This window comes from Aegilops tauschii, chromosome 7 (assembly GCF_002575655.3).
Source record: "Aegilops tauschii subsp. strangulata cultivar AL8/78 chromosome 7, Aet v6.0, whole genome shotgun sequence".
Lineage (NCBI taxonomy): Eukaryota > Viridiplantae > Streptophyta > Magnoliopsida > Poales > Poaceae > Aegilops > Aegilops tauschii.
In genome coordinates, this window is record NC_053041.3 from 372,177,414 (window position 1) to 372,191,533 (window position 14,120).

The 14,120-nt window shown below is 42.5% G+C and overlaps 1 protein-coding gene across 5 annotated transcripts; it reads left to right on the forward strand.

The window, feature by feature from the left end:
* The first annotated feature begins 1,919 nt into the window (after positions 1–1,919).
* On the forward strand, positions 1,920–6,728 carry LOC120968917 (uncharacterized). 5 transcript variants are annotated; one of them, XM_073503355.1, is made up of 7 exons: positions 1,924–2,263; positions 2,344–2,444; positions 2,930–3,020; positions 5,047–5,198; positions 5,281–5,391; positions 5,487–5,555; positions 6,310–6,728. In XM_073503355.1, exons 3-7 carry the CDS (start codon positions 2,954–2,956, stop codon positions 6,376–6,378), a joined length of 468 nt encoding a protein of 155 aa, XP_073359456.1. In that variant the 5' UTR covers positions 1,924–2,263; positions 2,344–2,444; positions 2,930–2,953; the 3' UTR covers positions 6,379–6,728. The 5 variants fall into 5 exon arrangements, 3 of the variants coding, with proteins under 3 accessions (XP_073359456.1, XP_073359457.1, XP_073359455.1); XM_073503356.1 differs by lacking the exon at positions 2,344–2,444 and having other exon boundaries at positions 5,050–5,198; XM_073503354.1 differs by lacking the exon at positions 2,344–2,444 and having other exon boundaries at positions 1,925–2,263.
* The last annotated feature ends 7,392 nt before the right edge of the window (positions 6,729–14,120 follow it).

The following is a 14,120-nucleotide window of genomic DNA, read 5'->3' on the forward strand; positions in this document are numbered from 1 at the left end:
GGCCAAAAGAAATGTGTACCAAATACGTCCTCCGTCTTCTTGATGCGAAAGTGTCCCATTAATCCTCCTCCATGCGCCTCCTGCAACAACAAAAGATGAACGGAGCTAGCTGGAATGCATAGCTTGTTAGCACAAAACACAAATCCATCATTAACGACGAACTTGTTCCATGTTCTCCCTTCTTTACAATTCTGCATTACATCTCTAAAATCAGCATCAAGCACATATTGATCTTTGATGGTCTCCAAACCAAATATTTTAAAGTCAAATTGTTAAAGCATAGTATAGCGACGAGACAATGCATCAGCAATAACATTTTCTTTACCCTTCTTGTGTTTAATGACATAAGGGAAAGTCTCAAAAAATTCATCCCATTTAGCATGTCTACAGTTCAGTTTTGCTTGACTTTTAATGTGTTTCAGAGATTCATGATCAGAATGTATAACAAATTCTTTGGGTCATAAATAATGTTGCCATGTTTCCAAGGTCCGAACAAGAGCATATAATTCTTTATCATAAGTAGAATAGCTCAGACTAGGCCCACTCAATTTTTCAGAAAAGTATGCAACAGGTTTACCATCTTGTAGTAACACACCTCCTAATCCAATTCCACTAGCATCACATTCAAGCCCAAAAGTCTTATTAAAATCAGGAAGTTGAAGTAAAGGAGCATTTGTCAACTTATCTTACAATACCGTGAAGGCTTCTTCCTGTGCGGTACCCCAAACAAAAGGCACATCCTTGTTTGTAAGCTCACTGAGAGGTGCAGCAATGGTGCTAAAATCTCTCACAAAACGCCTATAGAAACCAGCGAGTCCAAGAAAACTCCGCACTTGTGTTACCGTTTTGGGCTGCGGCCAACTCTCAATAGCTTCAATCTTGGGTTTATCAACGTCAATTCCTTGTGGAGTAACAACATAGCCAAGAAAAGATACTCGGTCGGTGCAAAAGGTGCACTTCCCAAGGTTACCAAACAAACGTGCATCTCGTAGAGGAATAAAAATAGCACATAAATGTTCCAAATGTTCCTCCAAAGATCTGCTATAAATCAATATATCATCAAAATAGACTACCACAAATCGTCCAATGAAAGCACGTAAAACTTCGTTCATTAATCTCATGAAAGTACTAGGTGCATTAGTTAACCCAAAAGGCATGACTAACCACTCATACAATCCAAACTTAGTTTTAAATGTTGTTTTCCATTCATCTCCCGATTTCATACGAATTTGATGGTATCCACTATGCAAATCAACTTTGGAGAAAATTGTAGAGCCACTCAATTCATCAAGCATATCATCTAGCCTAGGAATAGGATGATGATAACGAATAGTAATGTTATTAATGCCACTACAATAAACACACATACGCGATGTATCATCCTTTTTCGGCACTAGAATAATAGGAACAACACAAGGACTAAGGGGTTCACGTATATAACCTTTGTCGAGCAGCTCCTGGACTTGACACATAATTTCCTTCGTCTCCTCTGGATTGGTACGGTATGGTGCACTCACTACTAGAAATCCACATTTTACCTAGAGCCAACCTCTTTACCTAGAGCTCATTAGCTAACTCAAGGGATAGAAAAGAAATGAATAGGACCCTCTAGGAAAAGATGTCTTTCCAGCCAAAAAAAATTAGAAACTAAACTTTCCCTAGGGAGGTGCCACGTACATACCATCGAAGCCAAAAAAAGACCGAAGAGATGCCCTCGATGTGGCCACATAGATTCCTCCCACGCTCCTTTATCGACACCGCGCGCCAATTATTTCCCCTCGCACAAGTTGGGCCCGCTGACCAGTGAAAAAAGGAAGGGAAAAAGGGCGCGTAGAGGATTTTTTTGGCTAGGTCCCTCCTTCACGCTTCACCCATACCCCAAGCGCTGCGCTGCCAGACTAAAAAAACCCCCTCTCTCACGAAGCTTCTATCCCCACCCTCCCCGCGCCACCGTGACCTGCTTCGCTCTGTGCCACCGCGACCTGCTTCGCCCCGGCCCACCCCGCTCCGCTACGCCCCGGCCCGCCCCCCTCCGTTGCGCCCCTTCTTCCCCCTGTGCTGCACCGGTGGCAGTCGCGACGGGCGTGGTGGCCATGGCCACGCCGGCCGGGGTGACGGCGTCGTGCCGCCCGTGGTGACCGCATCTGCGACGCCCTTAACTCTGCTGACCACGTCGCCCTTTGGATGCGGAGACGGTGGCGCCCCCGCTGATTGGACGAGCACCCGATCTGCTGTGTTGTAAGCAGTTTGTTCTGTCCAAAAGGTTTTCTCTATCTCTCTTCCCCTCTAGTTTAGAAAGATGTTTGATTGCTGGCTTAGATAGTTTTACTTGTGTATGTCTAGCAAAATTCCGAAACTGTTGTTTTGGTTTTAGCATCCGAAGGAAGCAGTAGGTGGTGCACTATTCAGTACATGTGGACACTTTTCAGTATCTTCTCCAGCAGGTGGGGTTTTCAGTTTAAACATCTTGGTTAAAAGGTGTATGGAAGGTCATAGGAATAAAAGAAATTTCTAGCAAAAGAAGAAATAGAAGAATTGATTGATATGGAGATGCACGAACACATGAATGAGCCATTCAACCATGTAAATTGTGGTCGGAATGCAGACAGTAAACACAATGAACAGGAAATGTTTCATGTAGTTTATCTGTTGAATTTTTTCATAGCTACTGCAATTGCATGAATGACAGAAACAATAGCTTCATTGATTACTATATATGCTCGTGTTAACAGTGGTCAGATTACTGCATTTTTACGATTGCTATACTTATCTACATGAAATTGCGTGTGTGTTTTACCATTGTCGTTTAGTTATCCATATAAAAGCTAGTAGCCGCAATTGTTGGGCTTTTCCACCCCAGTCTCTGTTTTATGTTATGAATAAATGGAAGTCCTCTAACATTCTTCATTGGTTTTCTACATTTTTTCAGAAACTAGCAAGTGTCGGGTGTTGAATGCTTGAAGAAAAGTTCCCTGCTCGTGGCATTGAAGCAACAGAGAAGAAAGGCATTGCTAAATCAAGTAGGTATTATGATTTCTTCTTTCCATGAAAACTATGTTGATTAATGCATTTTTCACTTGTATGATGTGGGAATGTGGGGTTATTTTTTGTTGGTGATGAGTGGTTTTCTATTTTAGTGTGTATGATGCATTCATTTTTTTGTTGGGCTGCGACTCGTGATCGTAGCAATTCATTTTTATTTCAGATTTAAGTACAAAACCAAACCATGTCTTTGGATGATCAACGTAGCTGGATGTATAGTGGGTGGAAGGATAATGGAAGGCATTCTGATGAGTGGATACGCAATACAAATGTTTTTGTGAACCATGTTTTTGAGGGTGTCCGTAGTGCCAAGTTTGGAGTTTCTTGTCCTTGCTCAAAATGTTGCGATGGTAGTAGAAGAACAATACAATTGATGACCTCTCATCTTTGTCATTGGGTTTCATGCCCAACTACTTTAGATAGACTGCACATGGGGAGCATCATGTTCATGTAGATAGAGTGGAGTCTATCAACACTGATTGCTTAGAGGGCATGTTGTGTGACTTTGGGGATGCAATGCATGCCGATAATGTAAACGAGGAGCCAACACCAGATGCCAAAGCTTTTTATGCCATGTTGTAAGCTGTTAGAGATCCGCTCCATGAGTTCACCCAAACCTCACGCTTTGCTACTGTTACACGCTTGATGGGAATTAAGTCACAATACAATTTGTCAGGGGACTGCATAAATAGTTTACTGAAACTTTGGCAAGATACACTCCCACAAGGCAATAAAATGCCATCAAGCTTGTATGAGTGCAAGTGTATCTTAGCTGGTTTGAAAATGCCACTCCTGAAAATAGATGCATGTGTTAACCATTGCATGATATACTATAAGGATAGAGAGAGAAAAACTGAAGTGTGATTTCTGCGGTGAAGCAAAATATAAGGTAGTTAACAATGACTGCCCAAATAGGAAGTGTAAACCCATCCCACATAAGGTTCTGCGATACCTTCCATTTCTACCAAGATTGCAAAGGTTGTTCATGCAGCCTGAATTTGCTAAGCACATGAGATGGCACATGGAAGGCAACCGAGAAAATCCAGGAATGATGGTGCACACATCTGATAGTGAACCATAGAAATCTTTCAATGTGGATGGGTTTGCAAGTGATCCACGCAAAGTTAAGCTAGTCAAGTCCTCTGATGGCTTCAACCCTTTTAATTTCGGGTTAACACAATACTCTTGTTGGCCTGTGTTTCTTGCTCCTTTGAACCTGCCACCTGCTCTTTCCTTGAAAACACAAAATATCTTTCTTAGCATGGTGATCCCTGGACCAAAGAGTCCTGGCAAGAACTTCAATGTGTACATGGAGCCTTTATTTGGTGAGTTGAAAGAGGCGTGGGCAGGTGTACCAACTTACGATAGTTTCCTTAAGCAGAATTTCAATATGAGGGTAACCTTGCATACAACTGTCCATGACCGCCCTGCTTTTGGTATGGTTGCTGGATGGTCTACCCATGGTGGGCTGGCTTGTTACGAGTGTGGGGGCAGATCCACAAACAATTTGGCTGGATAATGGGCACAAATGGAGTTGGTTTGACAGCCACAGGCGATTTCTATCGGCCGACCATGTATTTAGGACCCAGCCTGATGCCTTTTTAAAAGATACCGTAGTGAAGGATATTGCTCCACGTAGGTTAACAGGGGATGAAGTTTTTGCTTACATGTATGAAGTTAAGGACAACAATTTTGAAGGTTATGGAGTAACACACAATTGGACACACATTCCTAAGCTGTGGGAATTGTAATAGGAGCTTTACACAATTATTTGAAATTCCTAAACATTTGTGTACCCTTGTTTTCTTCTTGAGTAGGCACTTTACACAGAAAAGGCTAAAGAGTTAAATGGAGAGGACTATGATATCTTGAAAAATGATGTTAGTTCTAAGGCACTTTACGATTTCTCTAATGGGAAGCCACATGGTACATGGTCTCTCTTTAATGGCATTGTCAATGACATCGAGGTCATTTCTGAGGTGAGAGCTACTGGTACATCTTCAGCAGCCTTGAAGCGTCGTCGAGCTGAAGAAATTGAAGATGTGCGTCAAAAGGAGTCCGAGAAGACTCGAAAAGCATATGCTTATGCCAGCAATGTCTTGTCATGGGGTGTTGGGATGTACGAGCAGTGCAATGAGATACAAAAGTTTCTTCAGGTGTTGGTTATATATTCCATGTTTATCAATTAATTTGCTAGCAGTTGAAAGTAACCACTATGTGAATTTTCTTTTTTTGTAGACTTTGGCAACTAAGCAAGGAGTGTCTATTGGAGAAATACCACTGCCGCCGGTTCCACCTCCTTTTCATTTGGTTTCTCCTCCTGGATCTCCACAACAATCTACCATCCAAGTATGTAATCATCCATCTCAAGCAAACACACACACACATTAATACATTTAAAGCATGATAAGGGTTACTTCTAAAACCTGGCTCTTCTTTTGCAGATTATAGAAAATAGCGAAGAATCGCCAGCTTTGTGTGCTCAACAAGAAACAAACCCTAGCTCTATTAATGTATGTATTTCTCAAACTGATCTCAAATGATACAAATAGTAATGGTCTATTCGTTGTGACCTCCAAGGTTAAATAACTTAGTAAGAGGGGTATATTGAACAATGCATGTTTGCCTTCTTTCCTTTTCAGAAGGGAATGTTAGAGCTGTTTGTAGTATAATTTCTTGATTGGGATAAAACACGAATGCAATGCACCATAGGGTGCTTCAAACATAGGAGTACATATTGTTGTTTCTGTGTGCAAATAATAGTTTCGCATGGCTATTTTTGGTAGTAAATGTTTTTCCTTCCTTCAGTATAGTCTTTGGTCTCATTTATTTGTACCAAAACAACCAGTGATCTGATTCAGAACGATGCAACGTGTGTAGTTGCATTACTTATGTGTATGGATAAGTTGAGAGATACCTATTCACATACTTGTGACAATATGCATGCTTATGTGATGTGTGATGCTAGCCTGTGTGGTGCTGGATCATTTGGGATTAATGTTGATTCATGGGCTGTGTGAGGATGTTGGAGGGAGCATAATATATTTTTTGTCCAATTGTCCAGTTTATAGTTCTTATGCTGCCAAAATTTATACCAGATTTTGCATGCCTTTGTTCTAATTACTGGAAATAGGAAATTCTGTTTAGACTTTGTCGACTTGATGTAACTCACTAATATTCATTGGAACACAGAGTTGAGTGTGGTTCCTCTAATAAGTTCTTATTGTCATGTTCCAACCTTTGAAATTTGCGAATCTTTCTTTTCAGGAACATGTTACTACTGCAAGTGTTCCTGCTGTAGACGATGAAGGGATGTTTGGGGGATTTTTCAGTTAGTCTGTAACTGGTGCACTAAGCCTATCGCTACTGAGCAGTCAGTTGGTTGCTTGATGTTCTTGGATGTACAGTGCGTGGAGTAATATTTTGGTGCATGTATAGTTCACATGCTAGTACATGTTCTGTAATGTAGGAAACTCTAGTTGACCTACATCAGTATGTACGTGCTAATTGAGATGCTTAATCAGTTAGATGTAGCAAACTCTAGCTAGCAAGCCTATTTTTTGGTCAAACATGTGATGGCCAGTGATGTCTTGGCATCTACTGTATGCATGTGACGATTGGTATCTATATCTGTCTCTCTCTCTATGTATATACATTAATTATTTGATGTTATTTTCATTTCATTATTATGGCTCCATTTTTAATTATTCGTTATGAATTCAAATTTAAATTACACATTTGAATTATGTCTGCATATGGGGAATGTGTTTCCCTACAGTATGTAACTCTAGGGAAAGTATGGTGATGTGGCGCAAAAGGGCCCCACAATCTTTCCCTAGGGCCTGGCTGTAGGTAAACAACCTATCCACGTGGATTGCAACATACATATGGAAATCTTTCCCTAGGGCTTGTGCCTCTAGGTAAAGAAATTTTCCCTAGAGCTTGCTGGATACACCCTAGGGGAAGGGGTCTTTACCGACTATACTATACCTAGGGTTCTTTACCTAGGGCAAGCCCAAGGTAAAGTCTTTCCCTATGGTTTTTCCTATTTCACCTAGGGTATATGACTCTAGGTAAAATGTGGATTTCTAGTAGTGACTGTTGGGTAGCGATGCACCGGGAATTAAGTCAATCTGATGCTCAATCCCTCGAATAGGTGGTAATCCCGGTGGCACGTCTTGTGGAAAGACGTCAGCAAACTCCTGCAAAATGTTAGTGACAGTAGGAGGCAAAGAGGAAGGCACGTCTTCGAATAAAAATAATGCCTCTTTGCACACAAAAGCATAGCAAACAGATTTGCTGCAATCTAGATCATCAATATCAGATTTGGTGGCAAGTAAACATCCACTTTTCAATTTAATTTCAGAAGCAACACTAGATGGTTTATTATTAGGTTTCATTTGTTGCTCAAATTCTTTTGCTACTATAGGATTTTCACTCTTTGCTCCTGTTTTGCTTTACTAGCTCGATTAATATCATCTTTCAAAATGGAATCAGGAGTCATAGGAAGCAAAGTGATATGTTTATCCTTATGAAGAAGAGTATACTAATTGTTTCTACCATGGTGTACAGATTTTTTTTATCGAATTGCCATGGTCTACCAAGTAATAAGGAACATGCTTGCATGGGTACCACATCATAATCAACATAATCAGCATATGTAGTGATGCTAAAATGCACACGAACAGTACGTGTTACCTTAACCTTGCCGGTGTTGTTGAACCATTGGATGTAGTAAGGATGCAGATGTGGTCTTGTGGTGAGAGACAGCTTCTCCACCATCTCCATGCTACCCAAGTTGTTGCAGCTCCCTCCATCTATGATGACCCAAATAGAATGTTCCTTCACAACTCCCTTTGTGTGGAACAAATTGTGCCTCTGATTTTGCTCAGCTTGTGTGACCTGCACACACTCAAAACACGTTGAGCAACTAAACTCTCATACCTGTTAGCATTTTCAGCAGCCATGTATTGCGTCTAATGTTCAGAATCATCTCCACTGTGTTCTTCACTTGCAATAAGAGCCAAAGTCTCCTCATCATAGTCACTAGTGGACTCATACCCAACATCCTCAGTAACAATCATCACACGCGGAGATGGACATTTGCTCGCATAGTGACCTCCACCCTTGCAACGATGACATATAACCTCATGTGTTTGCCCTGTTGATGCCATGGATGAAGAAGAGCTCTGTGCGGGACCAGATGGTGTGCTCTTGGCAGATAGTGGTGGTTGTACCTGCTTTCGTGTATCACGGTTGGAGGTGGCAGCTGACGGAGATGTTGGTGCAGCAGAACGTGTGGAAGTAGAGGATGCACGTGGTGTCCATGATGATGAACGACCTGCAGAAAAATTAGTTCGCGCCAATGCATGTTGATCCTGCACTTCGCGTTCAGCTTTGCAAGCAAGATGGAATAAACAAGTGATATTATTATACTCCTTATATTCTAAAATGGTCTAAATCTCTCAATTTAATCCACCCATAAAACGTGCGAGCATAGATCCATTATCCTCAAAAATATCACATCTAATCATGCCAGTTTGTAATTCCTAATAATATTCCTCTACAGAATTTTTCCCTTGTCTTAAGCGCTGCAATTTTTGAAGTAATTCACGCTGATAATATGGTGGGACCCAACGAGTACGCATAGCAGTTTCCAAAGCAGCCCAAGTCACTGGAATAGGATATAATCTACAATTAATGTTCAGACCATAAAACACATGCAAAACTAGTGAATGCACAAATAGCAGCAACAACACGTCTATCCTCGGGATATTGTAAGCATGTAAAGCGTTGTTCAGTTTCTAACTCCCAAGTAAGATAAATATCAGGAATGTATCTACCCTCGAATGGCGAGATATTCAACTTTAGTTCATGGATGTGGTCTTGATCTCGTACCTGAGGGGGTGTTGCAGCCCTACTGTTGCGATGATATGCATGAGGACGACCTGGTGGTGGTGGTGCTGGTGGTTGCACATAGTTCTAATTTTGATCAACCTCATCCTCATAATGGTCGTCCTCCTCTATGGTGGCAGCAGGAGCTACAGAAGCATCAACAGCTGTAGCAGTGGCACCGGAGTTTGTCCTGGCTCAAGAGGAAAACGCTAAACTCGCCCTACTGGATCGTGACGTGGAGGCGGTTGTTATTATGTTGCAATGGTGCAGCAGATGCGGGTGGTGGTTGTGGTAGACGCGCGAGCACTTCATCAAACTTGGCGTCCAACTTGGTGTCAATTGTCTTCTCAATGTCATCAATCCTCTCCAGTGCCTTTCCAAAGCTGGCCATCACGTCTTCCACCTGTTGACCCAACATTTGCTGAAATTTATCGTGAAGCTCCTTCTTCGTCATGTTCTCCCAGTCAATCTTGTTGGCTTGTGGTCCTTCCATGGTTAGCATCAATAGAAACACATAAGAATATGATCCTACAGACTACTAGAAAGTGGTGGTGGTGGTGGTGTGTCACAAATCCGTCAAGCAAATCTCAAATTCTTACCAGTTCTTACCCAACAGCAGGTGGTGATCGGCAACCGTTGTAGTCAAAACACCCAAAGCTTGGACAGAGGGATTGCCAGCTAATGTCAAGTGCATGATGTAGATGTATGTGGAGCTGGGAAGGCTTATGATATGGTAGCGAAAAATGTCAGCAATAATCAATTCAGAGATGCAAAGTTGAATAAACGCTCAATGACGGTACTGTGCTAGTCCTAGGCTAGACCGTGCTAGAGACGCAAGCCTAGAACACTAACAAAATCACGGCGCGACACGTAAACAAGGGAAAATCACACTCGGGATAAAATTGGCGCTCTTTTTTTTGTCGAAAATCACTATAATGGCGAGTGTCTCAAAACTCTTCCCAAGTCAAAATAACATGATAGCCACGAATTGTTTTTGACTATTTTTTTGGAAATCAGGGTAGCGACGACCAAAAAGTGCGATAAAAAATCACTATGATGGCACATGTCTCAAAAGATTCAGAAAAGCCTAAAAAATAAGATAGGGAAAAGATATTTTCACCTGCTGAAATTTTGGCCTAAAAACTGGCCGGGGGTCTCCAGACTCTTTTTCTTTTTCGAAACCTACTCAGGCAAGGAAACACGAATATGAAAAGAGATGGATCTCGAAAACAAACCTAATATGAGATGGACTCGGAGTGGTGGTGGTATATGGACTCGGATCGGTGGTGGTATATGGAGTCGGATCGGTGGCTTATAAGCGGTGGTGGTATATGGCAAGGGCGATGATGATGGTGCGGCGGCAGTGTGACAACTTGTGACCTGAACTCGAAACTCTAAAAGACTAGACACTAAGACCAGCAACTTGACATGACGAAGCAACCGCAAATTCAACAAAGCAAATACAGAAAAGATTATGCAATGGCTCAGATTGGTTTGGATATGATGAACTAACCCTAAATTTTTTTGGCTTTTTTGTGGACTATACGTATGAAAAACTGACTCGATCTAAACTACGAAAAACTGTAAAATCTCACTGAGCAACCTAGAAATCTGATACCACTTGATGGAGGCAAGGTGTCCTGTCTTTCAGTGAGAAGGTGATTATCATTTTCTGTGGGAGTAGACTTTGTCGAACCGACTACGAACGTGCGAGACGTCGCGCCTTAGCATCGCTAAACCGACTTCCGGATGTTATTGAGCACGCCGGGGCACGTTCAACCTAACCACGAGGGTCTATTTCCTGCGAGCAAACGAAGAACAAGCAAGAAACGGAGATTGCAATCTGTCTATTGCGAATATAAGAGGAAAGATTTATTGATGACAGTGGGGTTCTATGACGTCTTGGTCTGGTCGTTGAACAAAAACGAAGTACGCGAAGTTGCAGCTATGGCGAACTTTAATCTAAACAAAATTCAAAGTCTAAACGACGCCCTAAGGGTTGTATATATGGAGGAAGAGGGGGGAATTTCGTGGCCCTTGGAGGAGGGGCCCGAAACCAACCCTAACTCTTGTTTCCCCACACATACGGACTGTAAAAACAGCCTATACTCAAGTATTTCGAAATTACATGGGCCTGGCCCAATAATAAGACGACACAACACCTATAATAGTCTCTGGACGAAATTTAGGAAATGGCATCTAGTATATTTCGTCCAAGCCTTCATGCACTCATTATGGTGGCTTCAAAGTGCTGAAATCATCACTTGAAACTTCATTCTTGTTCCCCTTGCGCATGCCATCATCTCCATGCTTGAACTTGCTTTAAGGTTCATCTTTCTTATCCAAGCTAGGCCCTTCATTTGTAAGCAAAATAAATGTATCCAATTTAGGCAGCATCATATTCTCATGAACACTAGAATCGTTACCAAGAAACAAAAGTACATGGTAATTCAATTGGCATGCGCGAGCTCTAGTAATTGGTCCAGTATGTATATTTGCAGGGGCTGTGGGTGTAACAATGGTATTGATGTCCTCATCAAAATCTACTCCTACCACATGCTCGCAGATCTAAGGTCGAACAAGTATGGAGGGATTTAACTTACAACCATTAGAGGGGCAAGGAGGACGCACGTAACATCTTGGAGAAGGGGGTAAAAGAATCACCGTCGTCGATAACCACCGCCTGAAAAAGCTGCGCCACTTACCTGCTCGTCGGTGGAGAATCCGCCCACGACGAAGAGCTTAAAGGGAGACAAATGGCGGCAGGACTTTCGGCGGTGAGCCAAATGGGGCTAAATTGGGTGACCGAATCAACGGGAGGTGACTACGTCGTTTTTGGGAATGTGCGCGAGCTCACGGCATCTCCCTGATCGCATGAGCTCGACGCTGCTCGCCGAGAACCTGGATGAGAGGACACACTCGATTTAACAGTTGTTAATAGGCCTAGCTGGAAGGTGCTTTGAGTTTCGTATGAACCATAATTTCAGTGCAGACAAGACAACCAAAGAGGTCAAAATCGTAACCTAAGGAAGCAATCCCAAGTGTTTTGAGCTAGTACATGCTGGGATGCAAGCAGACGGTCGACACGCACTTTGACTTCTTTTTTTGATTCGTTCGTGTCAGTCCGCTTTCATCCCTAACTACTACATCTGTCCTATTTTATTAGTCCTCATTGTATTTTTTGCCAAATTTTGATCGAAGATTTAACCAATAAGATGTTAATGCATGTCATAAAAATTATATCATTGAATTCGTATTTACATATAGTTTCTGATGATATTATTATTGATAACATATATTAATATTTTATTAGTTAAATTAATGGTCAAAATTTGGCATAAAATACGAAGGTTGCGAATAAACCAGGACGGAGGTAGTAGGTGTCTGGTGTATACCTGGCCATCTGCCGGGCCTACCAAAGCCCCAGGCAGAAAACCTAGGCCTGAGCCCGGCCCGGCCTGGCTGTCGGGCCTGAATTTTGGGCCCAAGCCCGGCCCAAAAGTGATAATGCTAGTCGGGCCACGGGCCACGAGCCGGGCCCCTTGAGTAAATCATGAAAACGGCGGGCCCGACCAGGCCTTCGGGCTCAATATCTAGGCCCGAGCCCGGCCCAAATGCAGCGTCGGGTCGGGCCTTTTTGGGTAGGGTCGGGCCGGGCTGCCCATGGCCAGGCCTAGTCTCGTGGTACTACTTGCTTGGAACAGTCACATTGTGATTTGACGTGATGATGGCACTACGGGCATTTGTCTGTGTTTGGTGCTGCATGGTGGGAACGCATCAGTCAATTTATGGGTAATAAACTACTAACAAGCAATCAACAAGAACGGCTTACATTTCCCCGCAAAGAGAAAAAAAAAACGGCTTACACTGAGACGGAGTAGCGTATTTCCACCCCCTTACCAATCCAATGATTGACTGAAAGCATCCCCTAATGCAAGGCTATCTTCTTCTTTCCTTTCTAGAAAACACTTAAATATTTCCTCCTTTTTGCTACCACAGGAGGTCCACCCAAACTGTCGGTGGTGGCATCGCCCCAAAGCCTTTCAATCTTGGAGTTTCTTTTATTTTTTGCCTTTAGATTTTTGGCTTCTTTCACTCTGTTAGGAGTCTACACATAACTATCAACATCAGGCTTATGTAATCGGCCACTGGGTTGACCGTTTCTTACCTTCTTCTGTCGAAATCATTTCTGACCCCACATACTTCCGATGATCTGTACTACCATCATTCTTCTCTAGGGCACACAGACCAACTAGAGTCACCGTATCGGCTTAATCAGTATAAGTAATTATCAATATTATGATTTTGATCGAAAAGCCCGCTCTAATAGAGTTGTCATGTGCCCCGGTTAATCGTCTGAACCTACAAAATCATAGGGGCACACAGGTGCGGAGGCACACACCTACAGAAACGTCTCTGGCCATCGATCTGTGCTGTGATCCGAATACAAGTTGGCCGCTATTTAAGTTGGTTTGAGATTTTATGGATATTGTTATGAATACGAGATAGTGTACGCGTTTATTCTGTACAGGTACTTTCTCCCGAGTTGTTATACGTCTTCCTACTTGTTCGTATGCCACATACCCCTTTCTGTTACATACCTCGCTCGACGCCTTTGCTCTACTGTTCACCTTTTTCTTCGCCCGGATTGCGTCGCCAGGATCCTATGAGATGTGAGCAATGAAACTAAGTCATGTGTCTAATTTTGATATTGTGGCTCTGCCCCATGGTTGGTTATTATAACGTCTCGGACAGCCTGTTTGACAATTGTCAAGTTTGCGGTTTAATAAAAGAAGCGACAGCTCAATCTGCAATAAATTTCAAATTTTGCACAAATTGATACTAAAATTGTATATTACAATTTTGTATGAAATATGCCCGCCAATTTAGCAATATAGTAAAAATTTACCGCGCCTAAATATTGTGATAGTTATGCACGTCGTCTCAAGCGTATAGTCCCACATGCAAGAAGCCACGTCGCTCATGTATGGACCCGCATGCCAGCATCCACACCAGCACTACAATGGGCTCACATGTCAGAATTTTTGACCGGTCAAACCACTCATCATCACAGAAAAAACAATGCTCGGTCCCACATGTAAGCAACGACATCAGCATCTTCTGGGCCCATATGTCAGTAGCGTTGATCGGTGAAAACTGGCACCCGATTTATTACTTATGGG